The sequence below is a fragment of the Python bivittatus genome, unplaced genomic scaffold (genome assembly GCF_059951505.1).
Source record: "Python bivittatus isolate LINGU-HERP-01145 unplaced genomic scaffold, Pbiv_v1 ctg000740_np1212, whole genome shotgun sequence".
In the NCBI taxonomy this organism is placed as follows: domain Eukaryota; kingdom Metazoa; phylum Chordata; class Lepidosauria; order Squamata; family Pythonidae; genus Python; species Python bivittatus.
Window position 1 is genome coordinate 709,439 of NW_028277106.1, and position 19,347 is coordinate 728,785.

The window sequence follows — 19,347 nt, forward strand, 5'->3', positions numbered from 1 at the left end:
GTCCTCCAAAGCTCTAGAATCTGCTGCTCTCCCTGCCCCCCTCTGCAGACAGTGTTGTCTAGGTCTGCATGGCTGGGATACCTGCCTCCTGGGTCCCCATTTGTTGGGGGGAGGGCAGTGTGGGCAGCATTAGGTAGAAATGCAGCTGTGAGTTTCCATCTCCAGCGGCAAGGGGAATCCCCTTCAGTATTGGCAGAAGCACAAGCCTCCGAAGGCAGCTGGCTCTGAAGATTCTAATGGGCTGAGCTTTGCGCACAGATAGCATGAGGTTTGGGGCACCACTCCTCGGGAGCAGTGGCTGGGTGGTGGTGGAGTGTGTGGACATGCAAAGGATTTGCTGAGGGGGAGAGATAGGAGGACAGTCTATGCCTGTGGTTTTCAACCTCGGCCACTTCAAGATATGTGGGCTTCAACTCCCAGAGTTTCCCAGCCAGCAAGGGAAGGTCCACACATCTTAAAGAGGCTGAGAAACACTCGTTTCTAGAATGAGGAGAGGAGACAGACAGGTGCTCCACCCTCCCGCTACCCCAAGGAATCTGGATTCTTGATGGCTCTCCCAAGTAACTCTTAAACCAGTGAGAATTGTTTAAGTTTTTTTTCCCTTTCTTTTTAAAAAATGCAGATACGTTAGAAGCTGTTAAGAATCCTGAAGCAGCTGAATCTGTCCTCAAGGTAATCCTCCTTGTTCTTCAAAACAGTTGGAAACTCCCACTGAATCAAGGAGCCCTGGCATTACTTCCTTGCCGCCAAACCATTATCCTCTCCAGGCAAACATTTTCAGCCGTGCATAGAACTGCCTGTGGACAGGAAGTTAATATGCAGTGCAGTTGGTCCACTTGCTGCGTTGCAGTCTTGCACTTTTGTCAGAGGGAAACTGTATGTCTCTCTAATGTTAACTTTAATACTGGGTCTCCAGAATGAGCTGTATAACTTAAACTAATCTGAGTCTCACTCCCTTGTTTCTTTCTCATTTCTGACTACCTTGTAGTCCTGGGTCTCTTTACATTTAACAGTGAACTAAAAGGCTTCCATACTTTGTCCCAGCTCTGTACGGTGGCCGATCATAGGAGATAGCAGGTCACAACCTTCCCTTCCCTGAAGGGAGGCAGGAATCCCTTTTACTGATAATAAGTGGAAACAAGCAGGGCCCTCCACGGAGAAAATCTTAACATCATAGGAAACCTTGCGTGTGCATAGTGCTTCCATAGTTTTGCTGATGTAAAGTGCATCATTTATAACGTACTGTACAATTGTGCTATTTATTTAAAGTATTTACGAAGTTTGCAGAGTAAGGCATAGTTTGGTGTAGACTACTCCAAGACAAACAGTATAGCTTCACCAACTCCAAGGTGGAATATCTCACTTGAAGAAAAATTGAGAAGGTTGCAAGTTGCTGCACCCTGTGTCACATCAGCGAATTTCACAAATAGTGGATTAGAGAGAGAGTTGTTATTTTAGTAAAAACGAGTTGGATATAGTTTGATACCCACCAACATTCGATTTGTACCCCGTTAGTATGTGCAGGTATTGTCATTTTTAAAAATGCCATAAATATTCCACATTAAAAACTTTTAATACTCTGTACAAGTTTTTTTTCCCTAAATGTTGTCTCATTCCAGAAGAGGACTATTTTTCTGAATTTCCCAAATTTCAAATTTTTGACTGCTGGGATGAGAAAGGCTGGGGAGGAGAAGGGGAACTCTGCCTACCTCCACTCCCGGCTTTCCCACTGCTAGTAGAGAGAAACCTCACTGCTCCCTTGCACCACCCCAAAGAAGTTGCTCTTTTGCCCCTCCTGTGCCCTGCTCAGTGCCGGTGGAGGAAGGCTGGTCTTCCAGGGGGACAGATCCACAGTGGTTCCTCATGGGTGCCAGGAAATTGAGAAGGCGCAAATGGCAGGAGAATATTCATTTTTCCCAGTAAAGGTTCTGATCTGCAGTTCCTGTTTTTCCAGGAGGCAGAGGAGATGTGTGTCGTGGTGATTTCCAGCCTCCCTGAGACCGGGCTAACCCTGGATGAGATTTCCAACTTAACCAAGCCCTTTGGGAAAGTTAAAGATATTTTAATTGTGTCTTCACATAAGAAGGTACTGAACAATTTGCCTAGGGCATTTGAATAGAAAAATATATTCGTTCATTTGTTCTTTAAATTAATTAATGTTTGAAAATGGCTAATTATTCTGCCCAGTGCCAACATTTGGAAGAAAGAGGTCATTTGGTTTCAGGCCACTGATAAAAATTTCTTATTTTTAAAAAGGCATACATAGAAATAAGTCGCAAATCTGCAGATTCCATGGTGAAATTTTATACCTGCTTCCCGATGTGGGTGGAAAGGAACCAGCTGTGCATTACTCTGGCACCTGAGCTGAAGGATCTCAATGAGGTTAGTGAATGGTTGCTAAGAATAAATTAAACAAAAAGAGGGCAATGGGATCTCAGAAGCCACATATTTATAGAACACTAGGTTGGGGGAGGCAGAACTAGCAGATTTTTTGTTACTAAAGTCCCTTATTACTCCCAAATACGTAATTAGGTTTAGTGAATTGCAACAACCTGAGAATATACAGTTCTTTAGTGGTGCCTTCATGTTAGTGTTTACTATCACATAAGGCTTTCTAGCTTCCTTTCATCAGTTGCGCATTGTGGTACTCTTGGGGAGCAACATATTGGAAGGAAAATTGGAAGATGGGTGAAAGGGAAATGTGTTGAAGAGGGATGGAAAAGGTTGACAAATTAAGGAGATTGCCAGCACACGATGGGTGATTAAGGGATGGTTTGTAAATCAGTAAAGGACATCCTCTAATTGGCTAAATTTTCTTGGCCCTTTCTTCTGTAGGAAGCTATATTTATTGCGATGATTAAAGATGTCAATCCAAAAGTAAGTAACAGAGTTGCTCCTTAGCGCGTTGTTGTTACTCACTCTGGGCCCTTGAGATAGAGAAAGGTGTTAAAAAAAATAGCAAAGCAGATTTTTTTGGGGGATCATGAAATAGTCAATATCCTGTGAAGAATGGATGTTTCTGAAAAGTATCAATTGAAAATACAATTGTTCAAGAATTGATTCTGCATGTTGAGAATATAGGCAGTAGAAAATTAGTGTGATACCAAATTATTGTGGACAGGGCAGTGTAGAGAGTCTTCTGTCTTGATGTCACTTCAGAAGTAAAGTTTTGATGATAACCAGTAATGGCCTTAATCACAGAAGAGAGTGGAAAGAAGGAGCAGACTCCAGGAGAGCCATGCGCAGCCAAAGAAGGTGGGAAGTAGGTTGGGCTGTTTGTCAAACTGAGCTGCCCTCTGTGAAAGGAAGAAGAAACACCCCAGCCTCAGATGTGAGGGTCAGTTGAACCTGATTAAGGAACCGCAGCCCAATATACATACCTGCCTTTCCTTCAGGTGAATACGGAAATGTTGCACACCCAGTTTGTGCATCTGGGGAACTTGCCAGACGCGGGGTACTCCGAACTTGAAATACTTTGCGTCGGCCTTCGCTTTGGACGAGTGGATCATTACATGGTGATAACAAATAAGAACAAGGTGATCCTTCCTTTCTGTTCAAAAGCCCAATATCGGATCTAGCCCTTACAGAACAGCGTAGCTTGATAAACCACTGTTGTCTGTCCTCAGCTTGCTTCAAGGAACATTCCTGGCCGGGGTGGGGGTTCAAAATCTTTTAAAGAGTTGAAAAACTGCACTGGTCTTTAAAGAACAACATCAGACTCATACAAAATGCTTCTTTCAGGGGGCTGATGGGGAGACATTGTGTATCAGAGTTCCCTGGAAAGGAGCCTGAGCCCCCCCATCCGCCCCCCAAGTTAGCGTCTTCAATGCGCCTCTTTTGAAAAGAAGTTCTTGCGCTCAGGGTTCCCTTTAGATAAATGCAGTCTTTATTACAAGATTAGATACTTCCATGTTGATTTTTTGTACTTTTTAATTTCGAAGGCAATTCTCCAGTTGAATAGTGCTGAGTCGGCCACATCTATGTGTCGCTTCTTAAAAAGGTATCCTTACAGTTTGGGAGAGGCGCAGTTGACGATCTCACGGTCGCCAAAAATAGAACCTTCAGCTGTAAGTGATCTTCATTTATTTGGTAACTTTTGCCTTTCTTCTGACTAGTTTGCAGCCCTGCGTATTCAGGATTGCTCTGAATACAGAGCTTTCTTGTAATTTTCAGTGTTAACGTTTCGGTGTACAGGTGTTAATTTTTCATTGCCCACTTCACTGTTTTTGTGAAGGATGATTGAGAAACAGCTGTCTGGAAATTTGCAGTTTGGGCAGGGTTTCAAATTGGGATAGAACAGAATGCAGTTTGAAGAATTTATAGACAGAATTTGATAACTATACCATTATTTTCCAGCTTCTGCATTTGGGCAGTTACATATTTATATTGTTTCTTGTGTATAAAAAAAGGAACTTTTTTTTTAACAGGTTGAAGTTACAAGAAAAGAGGTGAAAAAGCAAGAACCAAGCAGCGAGAGGTATTTTTTCATTGATATCTGAAGTGTGTGTGTGTGTGTGAGAGAGAGAGAGAGAGAGAGAGGGTGGGTGGGGTGGGATGGGGTGGGAGAGATTTAAATCATGATTGAATACAGCAAACGGAATTCTCATCTCTCCTTTTTGTGGTAAGCCTTGAATTCTGGCATTTCAGAACCAGTCACTGACACTGACTCAATAATTTATTCTCTGTGCGTTTCACTCTTCCCTTTGCCCCATCCTGTGACTTGGTATAAAGCTACAGCGGTTAAAAGAATAAATGGGATTTGAATGCATGGATGTAGCTCAGTTCATTCGTACCAGTTGTCTTTTGTTTCTGTGACCCAGATGAGCACTGAGAAGTGACAGCACCACATATTGTTCTGTGTATTCGACATATATTTTTGAATGTCAGTGCTTTTTAATCCCGGTGCCTTTTCACATCTTCTGTTATGCAATTCATTTTTCCAAGTTGGTTGAGTTGGGACCTGGGATGTGTGATTTGTCAAGCCATTTGAATGCAACACAGTAGGTAACAGAAAATAGCTGTAACCATCTAAAGTGTGTAAACAGAGTGCTAAACTACGATCAGGAGTTGAAATACTACATTTCATGGAGAAATAACACAGAATTCAAATGACTGTATTTGGACTTATTTATATATTTATAACTAGATCAGTAAGGGAACAAGGATATTTTTAATACATGAAAAAGGAATATTTCCCCCTCAAAATGGCTTTTGTACCGCAAACCACCTCTTCCCTAGATTACTCTAGATACATAGATATAATTTACCTATCTATATATATTGTAGATACATTTAAAGTAAATGTACTTTAGGCAACCAGAACATTTGAAATTATATCTGTGGTGTTCGCGAACTACATAATGATGTAGACCTGAAGCAGGTTTTGTGTATTCTATTTTACTACAACTAATAAAAAACTGTTTTTAGAGTACTTACTTCTACACATCCAGCCTCTTGAGTTGTTGATGGTCTCTACTCATTGCATACGGAGGACACTAGCATGGGTATTGTTGTCTCTTTGCCTGTAAAAGATGGGTCTCAATATTTTCCATCAGAAGGAAATATTTGTATCTCTGGGTTAAACTGGGGGAGCTGTGCTCTAGGGCGACTCTTCACAGACAGCTTCATGCATATTTCTGCCTGTTCTGTCAAAGGGAGGGAACAATATGGCTGATAGGTACACAGCTGTTACTTTCTAAGCTATTTCTTCAGACATCACAGTTTACGATGGAAGAACCTCTACGTTAACTTGTAAAGGCTGCTTCTCACAAAGGTAGAGATGAAAGCAAGAAAATCTTTGAAGCTGTGGAATGCAGAAAGAAGGCTAACTTTTCTATTGCCTTGTTTTATAGTATTTTTGGGAACCAGTGAGAACCATATTTATGGCTTTGCAGTCGATCAGGCACGCTTGACGAAATCTTAAAACGTTTCCAGCGTTTGCCGGCAATTACGAACAAGCGAAGCAAATGTGAGCAAACGTCATCTTCTCAGTGAGGTGACCAGGCCGCTGGTCTGAATATTTTTCTCTGTCCCCTTCCCCTCTGTGGACACGTTTCTAGCAAGCTGCTTCCCTCCCCACAAAGGAAAGCAGGTTAAAATGACTGAAGATGAACTGAATTTCAAGCAGAGAACAAGTTGGATGTTGCTGTTTGGCTTCCAGAGCTTGGCCTTTCGTGGCTCTGTGTGGATTGCCCCTTTCCTTCAGTTCCTCAGTAGTCTGGAGCGCGTGTGGCTGCCTTAGTGCCAGACACCACTGCGGAATAAGGTCTTATACGTGTAAGCTCTTGAATGCTTCCTGAAATCAAGAGGACTTGTCAGGTTCCTGCAGCTTATTTACTCCTGATTTTTCATATTTCTTTAGCATATTGTCTTTCTTGATTACGAATTCTAGTTTTGTTATTCTTAATCAAATGCTTTGGATTTCCGAGGAATCCAAACCAGCAAGTTGTTTTTCTTGTCTAAAATAGCATTCTTCTACTCCCAGATGAATTCAGTTCAATTCCCACATTCCTTGAAAATCATTTGAAATGTTCTTGATAGGTTGCTTATGAGTAATACCCTCCTTGGTTAAGGAGATTGGATAGCCTTTGAACAACTTCTTACTTCATAAGCGAGGCTGAATTTGGGGATCCAGCAGTGTAGAGACACAGTGTAACTTATTTTATTGGTGAAAAGCAAAAAAAAAAGTGGGGGAATTCTACACTCACCTTGGAAATCTTCAATTTAGAAACCTGCTTTTGCATGACTGCTATTACTGTATAGTTAACTCTACATTGCAGTCCCCTTCCACCTGTACGATTATACTTCATAAGGTTGGGAAGGGTATCCCCTAGGATTCAATCATCTGCCTAGAATATGAACAGCATTGAATGGTTGATCCCTGCTCAAGAGTCCCAGCCAAAGCCTGGGGAGATTTGGGTTCAGCTTTGCAGTCTCAAGTGAGTTTGTTCAGGATGGAGTCAGCCTGTCTTCTGCTCTTTACTCCATCCTTCTTTTTTCACAATGGCATCTTCTTTGCTGGCTGGCACTCCGGCCTTTCATGCTTGACTGTTGGAGGAACCAGTCTTCATTTGAAGGAGCACAGTTTTGCAGTCTCCTATTAGAGACTGGATATTTTTTTCTAAAATTGGCCCTGCTTTGGCAGGGCTCTGCCCACTGCAATTTTTTTGCAGAAGATTATGAAAACCTTCTCATGTTGACAAAAGCCTATAGAGTTTGCAATCAGTACGTGTCGTCTTCTCTTTTCCATTGATTCTGAGGACAACAGTGTTTTTTTGCACAATTGTCTGTTATTCTGTCTGCTTTGTGTTTCTTGTACTGGTCCCACGAATGACAATTCCTGCCATTAATGTATAGATACCAGATTTGGTGTTCTATCATCTTCTGCTGTAGTGATACTGACACTCCAGCCCCCTTTCCTAAATAATCAAAGCTGGATTTAAAGACACGGTCTTTGAAATCACAGATCACTACAGGTGATTGTCCCAAAGAAAAAATGGAAGATCTCCTTATCAGTTTCCGGAAGGCATTTGGCTGGATGCTGTTAGAAATTGAATAAACAAAACAGATTCTCAGAGTTGTTGAAGTTGCTTATATTTTTGAAAATGTCCTGTGCAATATTATCCCATACATTGTCTTATAATTTAGATTACCTTGGGAGCTGTTAGACACTTGGAATACATTCAAGGGTCACTTTCCAGACATAGCCCTTTGAGTGTGTTTTTGCGTGTAGATATTTCCATTCCCTGTGGATATGCCCTGGTTCATTTCAGTTCCTTAGTGATAGCCTACTGGATAAACTATTAAAGTTTCTGTCCTCAATGTAAATAAGTTCATTCACAACCTGAGCACAAGTTCTCTGTGTACTTACATTTTTTCTGCCTTCAGATCTAACCTTCAGGTTACCCTATGAGCTCCAGGGTCAACAGGGCATACATGTAGTGAATAGTTCCTTCAAAGAACCCCTTCAGATTGCTTGCCACAGTAGTAGCTTAAGAAGAAGCATTTCACCTAAGATTAAATTGAGGTTAGTAGGTAAGTTAGATTTCCCAGTACTAAGCCATAATGCTTCAGGAAATCCCAGCCGTTGGCATCGAGAGGTAATTAATAACTGTGGAGTTCTCAACATAGCTTGATTTGTTCTGTTTTTTTAAATACATTTAGCCCTGACTTGAAAACAATTCCCGAAGGATCAGGAGTGGTGCACCCATCCGCCGTTCCTCCCGCAAAGCCCACTGAGGCCAAGGAAGACCACAGTTCTAATTCAAAGGCTATTCCAGATACAGATACTGAACCCTCAGACACAGAGAAGATGGTAGGTGAAGTAGCTTCCAAGTCACTGAAGACTGAAGACTCGGAAGAGGACTCTGAAGCGTTAAAAGAAGACTTTAGGCCAAGCACTCCGGCTACAAGCGAGGATTTTGAATCATCTGAAATGCAACCTGAGGAAGCGTTTGCTTTGTCATCCACTCTGGAAAAGGAAGAAAAAGAAACAAACAAATCTGACAATGAATTGCTGAGAGAGGCCTCTCCATCTGCTGGAGAGGAGACAAATGAAGAATTAGCTCCTCTTCCTGGGAAAGCAGAAGAGTGGCAGAGTGTCTCAACGACAGAGAGCGCGGGAGCCCTCTCTGCCCCAGCCGTGGAAGGAGAAGACACAGCTACAGACTTAAGGCTGGGGGCTACAGAAGCTCCACTGGAGGAAATGCCAAGTACTGATATTCTGTCAGATAGCAGGTTGATGTCTCCAGAAGCAGATAGTGCTGAAGCCACTCTGGGCTTAGCAGAAACACCTGCTCCCAGAGTTCAGATGAAGATGGAGGAAGAGTTGGAGGGCCCCTTGACCACAACTCAGCCAAGTGTGGAGGTGGCAACAGAGCCAGCAATGGTGGAAATGAAGGAAAATGTAAAAGAAAAGCCTCAGCTGCAGATGGCCAGGGCTGAGGTCACCGTGGAGAAGCATCCTGAAGAGTCTTCTTTATCAAGTGCTGGAGAAATCAAACCAGAGACTCCAGAAGAGAATGCAAAGGCACAGAATCCCGAGCAAATTGTGCCAAAGACACAGCAGGATAAAGGACTGGGACAAACCGAAGCTGGGGAATCCTGCAAAGCTAGCGCTCTGGAGGCAGAATCTGTAGCCGGCACAGAGGCCGCTTCTGCCAGCAAAACTATCCCAAAGGCTTCAAACGTATCCAAGGCAAGAGCTTCAGCACGAAGAAAAGAGGAGGAGAAGCCAGCCAGCAAGCCTGTCACCAGGAGCCAAGGGGCCGCCGAGAAGGCACTGGTGCCGAAACAAACGAGTCAGCAAAGGCCAGCTAACAGCCGGTCAAACATACCAGATAGCGGCAAGTCTAAGCTGAACGTGAGTTCGGTGGTGGTGGTTGTGTTAGGCAGTGGGAAGAGCTCCTCGCAGCAAGACAAGGACTCCCCGGTGGAGACTAAGGGGAGTCCAAAGCAGAGCCGAGAGCAGGAGAGTAGATCATCCACCCTGAAGCGGGACAGCAGCGGCAATAAGGTGAGGAGGGCAAAAGCACTGGCTGGTCCCTAACCTTGACGCTTCTTCCAGACCTTGAAACAAGTCCCCGTCCCCTTCCTGTAAGCAGATGCATTCAGTGGCGCCACCGAACAGGTTGGCACCACGCGGTTTCTGTAGGGAGGCACGTTTGAAAGAGCTTTACGTGGATGCATTTGAAGGATGGGAGGAAGGAGCCAGTTCTTCGCGATGCAGTTCTGAATGGACACGCAGTGTTCATTTTTCCTGTGGCTGTTCCTGAGATCCCTGTTGCGAGGCGCTGTTTCCTGTGTGGAATCCCGACTGCTCTGTTTAGACTCAATCCTGAAGTAAGATAAGTTACCCATAAAACAATTGGTGCGCTGAATACTTGGGTCTTAAAACGATTGGCATGGTCTCAACTTGCATAGTGTGTAAGGAATATCACCTCAGTTTTAACGTGTTTATTAATTGTGCTTACAAGGCTGTGGTCTTGATGGTTAACCATCTTTCAACTTCTGCTCCCCAGGGGTCTACTGGGAGAAATACCAGAAGCTCTAAAAGCAACCCAAAACCCAAAGAGGTAAGTGAGCCAATTACGACAGTTCCTCGTAACCCAGTGCAGTGGTATGTGGAAATGATTTGGGAGATGGGGAAGAGCCGCAGCCTGGGCAACAGTGGCGTAAACGGCAGCTGAGCCCGCAGAAGGAACGTGAGCAAGACGAATGTCTTGGAAGGGACCCTCCCTAGTTTCTTGGGCTGTAAAGGCAACGGGGGAGAAATGTACTTTCAAACTTGCAACATTGATATCAGCCTTACGAGGTAGTCCAGACAAGAAGCATGCCAAGAAATACTAGCTCTACTTTATTGTAAGGTTACATTAACAGAATCTTGCAAGTCTGAAAGTACATCTCTCCCCCTTCATCTTTACAGCCCAAGAAACTAGGGAGGGTCCCTCCCAAGACATTTGCCACGCCCCTGTTCCTTCTGCGGGCTCAGCTGCTGCTTATCCGACTGTTGCCCTGGCTGTGGCTCTTCCCCCTCTCTCCCAAAGTCATTCCCACGTATCCTTTATGCCCAAGGAGCAAGTAAGGTCATATTTTCATACCAAATTGGGCCCTTTCCTGGATCAGGAGACCCTTTAGAAATCACCTATGCCGTAGTCATCTCACAGCTCAACTATTGCACGGGGCTGCATTTGAAGACCACTCAGCAGCTTCAACTGGTCCAGAATGTACAGTGAGGGCAGTTATGGGCCTGCTTTGGTATACCCACGGGACACCGCTGCCTCACACACTGCCCTGGTTGCTGGTTTGCTTCTGGGTGTGAGTCAAGGTGCTGGTTAGGACCTAGAGAGGTTACATGGCAGAGGGCCTGGCTGTCTGAGGGACTGCCCATCTCCCGTGGTGTCTTCCTGGCCAATTCGATCTCACGGGATTAGGGAGCTCCAGGTCCCTTCAGTTAAATAAGGCCATCAGTTGGGACCCTGGAAGTGCCCCATCTGTCGCGGTGCCTGCGCTCAGTGATGAGGCTCCCCCGAGACCTAGATGACATTCTGAAGAGCAAAAAGACCTGGCTCTTCTCCCAGGCCTCGATCGGGTGGTGGGTGTCCCTTCATCGGGACGCAGTGGGTATGCTTGGTATATGCAGGGGGCCCAAATCTCAGAACATAAAACTACTCCTGTATCACTACGAGGGCCGTGCGGCAGCTCTGGCCTAAAGGGGAAAAGGGACTTTGAGCACACCGATGCCCGCAGTGCCCCCGTCAGCCACTCCTTAAAAAAAGGAGGATCTTTTCCAGGAAGAAGCTGTGCGAGGCCGGGAAAGATGCACCCTCTGTAAGGAGTTGCTGATAGCGGGCCTCCGAATCTCCTTTTCCCCAAACTGAATCCAAATGGTTGCCCGGCCCTAATAACTTGTCCTTCGACCTCACTGTTTGCCACCTCTGGGGAAATTATTTCTACTGAAAGGTGAATTGTTACAGTTGAAGGAAGTAACTTGCCCAGGACTGTGCATATTCCGCTCCAGAGTTGTTTTTAGTAGTTACTTTTTTGGAGGGCACCTTCACGTTAGTCTTGACTCCTGGCAACTGCCTGGACCAGTCCCTGCAGTTTTCTTGGCAAGATTTCAGAAGGGGTTTGCCATGGCTTCCTTCTTCCTAGGGCGGAGAGAGTGGGATGGCCCAAGGTCACCCAGTTGGTTTTGTGCCTGAGGCAGGACTAGAGTCTCCCAATTTTTAGCCTGAAACCTTAACCACTACACCAGACTGGCTCTCATCAATTAAAATGCAGGATATAAATATTATAAATAAATAAATAAACAGTGACAGAAATAGACTCCAAAAAGACAAACTGCTCATCTGCTTCTTTGAACCTGTAAAAGGTCTCCTTCATTCAGGATCACCCTCTAAAACATCCTCTTACTCTGCATTGCCAGCACACTTTATTTTTTCTTTTTCTTTCTTCTGATATTTGTCACAATTACATGTCTCTAGGTTGTTCACAAGTCAAATTATGTCAAATTGTGTTTTTTTTCTGTTCCTTTTTAGGAGGAGGAGCTTTTCCCATTTAATTTGGATGAGTTTGTTACAATGGATGAAGTTGTAGATGAAGTGGATTCTCCTTCTCAGCCCAGGAAGAACCCTGTAAGGGGCAAAAGGAAGGACCCCCCAAAGAAAAATACTCCCTACGAACCAAGTTCTAAGAGAAAAAAAGCTAAGATCTCGGCCAGTCCTGTGGCTGAGAGCGAGGTCTCCTTTGTAACCTTGGATGAAATTGGAGAAGATGAAGGTGGGTTGGCCCAAGTGGAGCTTCTGAACCTGGAAGCCATGGCTGATCCCCAGGCACTGGTCACAGTTGATGAAGTCAATGAAGAGGAGGAACTGATTGATGAAGTTATCAAAGATCCACAGTCACTTGTTACTTTGGACGAGATATCTGAGCAAGAGGATGCTGCTCTTCACGAGATTGCTAAGGGGGCCTTTACTTCAGGGGAAAATGAACCTGATCTTAAAGCAGAACCTTTAGTGACTGTGGATGAAATTGGGGAGGTGGAAGAGCTACCCCTGAACGAACCTTCACACTTCAAGGATGAGACTGTAAAATGCAAGGAAGATGAAAAAGTGGTGGTTGAAGATGCTGGAGATTATCTCTCTTCCCAGATTCCAGAGGATCCTAGCATTTTAGTTACAGTGGATGAGATTCACGAAGATAGTGATGACCAGCCATTGATGACTTTGGATGAAGTGACAGAAGACGATGAAGATTTCCTAGAAGATTTTAATCGCCTAAAAGAAGAGCTTAACTTTGTTACTGTAGATGAAGTTGGCAGTGAAGAGGAGGATGAAGAAAAATCTGACATGTCTCCTGGCAGAAATTTGGAAGAAGTGACCAAAACAGTACCAGAAAAAGAGGCTGTACTGCCAGTTGGAGAAGCAGAAGAGGATATCCGGTCTTCTGCAGAATTAGAAGACGTTGGAATCCCAGATGACACCCCGCTAGAACAGAGAGAATGTGTTTGGGATGACCTGCTGGAAGATGAAGTGTCTGCAGCCCAGCAGGGGGATCCTGACAACGAGAGCCCTGTGGAAGAGGAGGTAGAAAGAGATAGGCAGAAGGCTGTGCTAGAATGTAAAGAAAAGGATGAAGGAAAAGATTTGGAGAAAATAGACACAGTCACTGAATCAGAGTCAGGTTGCAAGCAGCTGTTGACAGGTAGGAACTGGATCGGCCTCGATAGGGACAAGCTCAAAGAAGCAGTAAAAGCTTTGTGTGCAAACTGAAAGCTTACACGTGCACCTTCTGTTTCCAGAGCCTGCTGTGAACCAGAAGAAACAATCCAGTAGCAAGGAAAGTGATACAGAGGAGGACCAGCAATCGCCTGGTAAGAGTACGTTGATGTAGCAGGTAGAAAAAGGACTTCCAGGAGCAAAAGGTACTTTAAAGAAACACTGCCCCCCCTTTGGCGGGGCTCTCCCTGTGAAAAGGGCTGTCTAGCTGGCACTGGCCGGAGGCTGAGCTGAGAAGAATGGCCTGGGGGGCTGTGTGGCTTTCTGGGGGCCGCGAGACAAATTCCCAACCCTGATCCTGCTGACTCCCGTCTGGCTTTGGCCTTGCAGGTCTCCTTCCCCCTGCCTGCTTTATCATTCCAGATCTTAGCTGAACAAATCTGGAGGAGTCCTGGAGTGATTTTATAAAGTGAGATTGGGTGTGTCACCCCCTCTCCCTCCATGTATGGTCCCCCCAGCCACCTCCTGCTCAGATCAATTACGTTTTGGTGCATACCTGGAACAAAGCTGCCCCAAAGTTTCAAAGCACCCATTTTGGTTTCGGCACGGACCACTTAAAACAGCTGCTTTATACCTGGAACATTTTGCCCATCCCAACGGTTGACCTTTGGTTCTGACTCTCAGCCATCTTGGTCCCCAAGTGTGAAAGGAATTAAAGGTTAATACAATGCAGTATAAATGCCCCAAGCTCCACCCGTTTGACCCTCTTTAATCGCCTATGTAAAGAGACCGTCATGGACTCAAGCATTCACTCCCCCATAAAGGCAAAATCCAGCTGGCTTATACTCCAGCGGGCAGGAGGTTGTCCTAGCAGAGGGAGTGCCAAGGATGGAAAGGATATATGGTATTTTGCTCTGGCCTCTGCCTCAGCCAGCTGAGCAGATGTGGCTGCCTGATGGCCTCTTAGGAGCTCCTCGTCTTCTGAGAATAATCTCCATGAAGATAGTAAGTGTTGCTTTCAGTGATTAGCTGAACAAAGCTTGGGGAGAGTGCTACCTAGGGGCGGAAGATCCTTTGTCCAAATGAGCAGAAGAGAAGAGTGGTGTAAATCAGTCATGCTGCCAATGTGCATCAATAACAAAAAATTCACTTAATGGATGACACATCTGTCTTGTGAAAGAATGACTGATCTATTGAGGTTTCTGTTGAAACAGGCCTGAAGAGCCACGGAGAGGGCGCAGTGGCTGAAGTGACTGGAATGGAAGTCGAGGGAAGCTCAGCAACCACTTCTGCGGAGGAGAGGACGGGAGATGCTGTAACAACACCTTCCCCAGGTGTGGGAGTTTCCACGGAGGACACGGCAGCTGGAGAACCAGAGGCAGGGTCCAGACTATCTGCCCAGAATCCTGGCCTGTCATCTGATGTGGTTTTGGGGAGCTGCAGTGAAGCGTCTCCATCACAGTCCTGTGAAAAGCCCTGCAGAGGTAGGAACCAGAGAGAGAGAGGAGCGCGCCGGTGTGTGCTTGGCCCCATCTCGGCTCTGCCCTCCTGGCCGCAGCCACCCTCTCCTTCTGCTGATTTCGCCCAATGGTGCAGCCTCTGGAGTTTGGAGAAGCAAGGGAGTAAGAGGCAGGCAGGCAGGCAGTCCAGAGCATGGCGTGATTGTGGCACTGTGTCGGTTACCGTGAAATGTGTTTGCTAATCAGAATGTCACTGTTGTAGATTTGATTGAATCCGAATGTGAAGAACCCGAAGCTAAACAAAGAAAAGTAGATTCCTCAGAGAAATTGAAGACTCCCAGCCAGCTGAAAGGTATGCCTGAGGATGCCCTTTGGGGCAGTGCACTCTGAAACAAAAGCAGTTCACCATCTTTATTATCTTCAGTGTCCAGTGGAGATCACTCGCCGAGAATGGTTTCATCCGTGCTCTTTTGGCTTCAGTGCACTTTGAAATGGGTGCTGATGTCTAAGAGCAGGTTTTCTGTGCATCACCCACTCCAAAGACTGCAGGCAGTTAACGTACTCTGAAACAACCCCCAGACAGTCACACCATAAAATGGCATTAATAAACTACCCTATCGAGACCCACAACCCACCTCTACTGTTACAAAATAAATCTCTTAATGGTCTTCTGGAAGGTTGGAGGTCCCACACCCTCAAGGGGAAGCTGTTTTACGGGGGAAAGGCAGCCCCCGAGGACCTAACCTGGGCCCCCATGTCTTCCACATCGTGTGAGGTGGGGACTGTTAACACCTGTTTTCAGGAGGAACATCCAAGGCAGTCAGAATGGACTTGGGAGAAATGGTCCTGCAGACACACAGCCTCCAAGTCATGTAGCCTCTAGCGGGTCTCAGTCACAGAATTGTAAGTTGGAAGCAAGATTTTGCGCTGGCCTTTTGCCTTCATCTTTTAGCAGCTACCCTCAATGTGGTGCTTTCTTGAGATTCCCCTTTCATATTTCAGGCAGATTTTTAGAGCTTCGGGTATATGCAAGACATTGCCGTCCAGACACCATGAACTGCTTCCTGTGCCAGATGATTTACTTTCGGTATGGCCGAAACGCTGTGTTGGGGAAGCAAACTGGAATAGGATGCTTTGCGTATCCCTGCCCAGTACTTCTTGGTTTAGGAAATAATTGAAGTGATAGTCGAAAACAAGAAATGCTAGGAAGGAGACATTTATTTTTATCAAGATACTTCAAGAAATGCTTAACATCGTCGGTGCTTGACAGTTGACGTCTTGGTCTCAGTTATATTTCATAAATATAAACAAACAATTGCCAGGTACTTTCAGCAGATCATTAGCTGTGATTTTCTAGTCTGTAATTTGCAAGGAAGGCTGCAGGTTGAATGCTGCTTTCTCTGTGCTAAGAACCTTCTTCCTAAGGGGAACCTCTGTGGAAATCTTTCTTAGAAGGAGACCACGGGTGGAGTGTGTGCGAGAACTGCTTAATTAGGGCTGGTGAAACCCAAAAGTTTGCGCTGGGGATGTCTGAACTCCAAACGTGTATAGAAATGAAGCTACCTTAGAGTACTTTGCCAAGAGGTTAATCTGGGGTTGAAGAAGAAGTGGGTCGCTGGGGCAAGAAGATGGCTGTCTCGGAGGCACTGGGTGGGCCGGTGAGAGAGGCATGTCCTACAGGTGCGTCAGAAGCAATGGAAGCCCTGCCCAAGGTGCTGTGGGAGAGAGGCGTTTTCGTCTGTCTTCATGGCTTTGAGTTTCATGGCCTTATGCTTGAGGAATCTGCCAGTCTCCTGGGCGACCTTCCCCCTGCTCGGTTAGCAGAGCTGTCCCTTGCCTTGCGACGTCAAGGATGATAAATGTGTGCCCGCCTCTCAGGCAACCCTGGTATTTCATCGTAAAGGAAAGGGCGCAGGCCTGGTGGGAGCCAAGAGAAAGAAGCCGGGACAGGGGCTGTCTGTGTAAGAGATCCTGGCCGGTTCCCAAGGCACCGAGAGGGGAGAGGAAGGTGCAGGGGCCAAGGGGGAAGGGAAGCTGGGAAGTGCCCTTCACGGCGGGCTCCACTGCAGGGCACTTCCCAGCTTCCCTTCCCCCTCTGCTCCGTGGCATTGGCCCTCAGGGATTCCTCTGCCCTTAAATGCCAGAAATGTTTCTTTCCGTTGAAGTTGTTTTGGGGAAGCTTCATTCTTCCAAGGTGGACTTTGGCGAGCCTTATGTGCAACTGCCTGAATCTTTTTGAATCTTAATCTTCGGAAATTGAACTAGATTTGCATTTCTTCCTCTTGCCCTGTTTAGGTAGTAGCATGAAATATGAACTGAAATAGTCCTTGTTAATATATAATTTCTTTGTCTGGTATGTGTGTTGTCTTCCTTTAAGATTTAGATTTCCTTGTCCCAAAAGCTGGCTACTTCTGTCAGATTTGTTCCTGCTTCTGTGTGGATGAAGAATCTATGAAGACCCATTGCCAGTCTCAACTTCACCAGCAGAACATGGAGGTACTGTTTTTTCATCTTCCCTGAGAACCTCTTGACAAGGAGCACGAGTGTGAAATTCAGGAGTAGCATGTCACTTTTTCAACCGAGTATCAATACTGTGTTTTCTGTAGTTGTCTAGGAGAAGAAGGCTGTTAGGCTCTTGGCCAAAACCCAGTGGATCCTTCTCCAAGGATCCTCACAGAAAAGATTCTCCCACTTTGGCAGGAATGATCAAGGAGAAGGGGATGAGGTTCAAAGAATTGTAGTAACTTGACTATTTCCCATCTCCCACCAATGAGAGTTTTCCTCATTTTCTTTCTTATTGCCTTCTCTAAATGGGTGAACTGCAGGTCTTTTCACAACTAATGAAGAAGCTTGCAAGTGGCTGCTTAAAAAACGGTTTCCCAAATGTTTTTCATTGATTGTCCTTGAAAACTTTACATGAATGGTTCCTCCTCCATATTAGGCCTGACGTGGTGGTGCTTGTGTGGCCCAGAAAGGAGCTGGGCTGTGTGTGTGGTAGTGCCCAGGAAGCACTAGCAAGAGGAGCAGAAAAGGAAAGGTGACAATACAGACTGTAAAAAAAGATTTGAGGGCTGAAGATGATGACAATGGCAGCAGTTGGAACTGTTTCAGATACATCCAGGCAGAAAAAGAATATCAGATAGGGAAGCAGCTGGATCATTAGACACAAAGAATGAAAGGGATGTTTGAGGATGAGATTATGGAGAAGCTGGGTGGATTGCACGGAAGTTGTTGGGCCGGTATGGACTTTCTCAGGGAGGGAATCGGAACGGTTGGGTTATTGGGGCCCTCCTGGCCTGGTGGTTTTCCTGCAGATATTTCATTACATTGATAACGTTGGGTGGTCTAGTAATCAAATGCCTATAGGAAAAGAGCCACTCCGGGTATACCAACAGCCCAAGAGTTCAGTCTTTGCGTCTCCTTAGGTCCCAAAGGTTAGTGTAGGACGAATGAGCTCTTCCCTGTCTCATCAGCCAGATGGCAAATAATGGTGGCAGTTTAAAAAAAAAAAAGAAATCTCCCATTTAAGTAAGTGGGAATTGATACACGTTGGGACAGAAAAAGGCCTGTCCTCAGCATATACTGATGGGGTCTAAGCTGCCTGCAACTATTAGGAAAAAGATCTTGGGGTCATGGTGAACATATTGACTCTGTGGTAGTTGTGAAAAAGCAGATTCCATGCTAGGAATCCTTAGAGAAGGGACTGAAAATAAGACTATTGCTAATGTAGAGCCCTTAAGTTTTGTGTACAGTCCTGGGCGCCACACTTGGAAAACAGCAGATAAAGTGATGGAAGGAAAATGAGATGAGAGAGCTGTGCATCCGTTTCTCGAAAAAAGAGCAACTGGTTAGTGTAGGACGAATGAGCTCTTCCCTGTCTCATCATTTGTTATAAAGATTTCAGAAGCGTATGTGTCTTTTCAGAAATTCATGATCAAGAGCGCAGCAGAGGAAGAAGAAAAAGAAGGTACTGAAGAAGAGAGTTTGACATGATACAAAGATGGGAAGTGCCTCTGCAAGTTTCATTTAGGGTCCAGTCGCCTCTATGTATTAAGTTCATGTTTTTTTACTTCGTTCCTTTGAAGATTTTCATGTCGTACACACTTCCATTCATTAGAGAAGCAGGCTGATAAAAATTGTGTAGTGATTTTGATTGCTTTCCACAATGATGTTGGAAGTGTTCAAATAAATTCTTACTGTAGAGTCAACATGTTGAGCTTTTCATTGGCTCCATTTTTTATTCTGATTAGTGCCAACACTGTGCGGTTTGCAGAATAAAGTTCTTGTGACCTCCATCTTGCACCCCACGAGCTCCCACCGCAGACAACCGATGAGGGCAAAGGAGTTAAGTCTTGGTTCAGTCCAGTTCTTATGCTGGGAGAGGGGATCCAACTGGTGCATCCTGCTTCCTCCTCCTGCTCAGCAGCTTTACTAGCCCATCTTCACTGGCATTTTGCCTTTGGGTTTGGCACGTTTGTCATGCCGGCAACATGGCAGCCCTTCCACCAAATGCCAGATCACCCCAGCCAGCAGAATTCCAGCATAAAACTGCGCCTGACGCTGGTCCACTATGTCCAGATGGGAGCCAGAAGTTTATTGGACGGCTGCAAACGCTCCTTGGTGCAGGGTCGAATGTTCTTGCCAAGACCCGTAGCCCACAGCACTTTCCT

General features: G+C 45.4%; 1 protein-coding gene across 5 annotated transcripts in view; it reads left to right on the top strand.

Moving 5' to 3' along the window:
• Positions 1 to 18,885, top strand: part of ZNF638 (zinc finger protein 638) — a 47,258-nt gene extending 28,373 nt beyond the window's left edge. For 4 of the 5 annotated variants that reach the window (XM_088128815.1, XM_088128816.1, XM_088128813.1 and 1 more), the window contains 15 exons: positions 623 to 672; positions 1,955 to 2,086; positions 2,257 to 2,382; positions 2,836 to 2,877; positions 3,396 to 3,536; positions 3,942 to 4,067; positions 4,428 to 4,477; positions 8,164 to 9,514; positions 10,020 to 10,073; positions 12,039 to 13,203; positions 13,301 to 13,372; positions 14,432 to 14,701; positions 14,940 to 15,029; positions 17,055 to 17,173; positions 18,602 to 18,885. In XM_088128815.1, the coding sequence (XP_087984941.1) occupies positions 623 to 672; positions 1,955 to 2,086; positions 2,257 to 2,382; positions 2,836 to 2,877; positions 3,396 to 3,536; positions 3,942 to 4,067; positions 4,428 to 4,477; positions 8,164 to 9,514; positions 10,020 to 10,073; positions 12,039 to 13,203; positions 13,301 to 13,372; positions 14,432 to 14,701; positions 14,940 to 15,029; positions 17,055 to 17,173; positions 18,602 to 18,670 (3,857 nt within the window). In that variant the 3' untranslated portion in view covers positions 18,671 to 18,885. The remainder of the gene's footprint in view (positions 1 to 622; positions 673 to 1,954; positions 2,087 to 2,256; positions 2,383 to 2,835; positions 2,878 to 3,395; positions 3,537 to 3,941; positions 4,068 to 4,427; positions 4,478 to 8,163; positions 9,515 to 10,019; positions 10,074 to 12,038; positions 13,204 to 13,300; positions 13,373 to 14,431; positions 14,702 to 14,939; positions 15,030 to 17,054; positions 17,174 to 18,601) is intronic. The other variant, XM_088128812.1, reaches the window with a different exon arrangement.
• Positions 18,886 to 19,347: the final 462 nt, after the last annotated feature.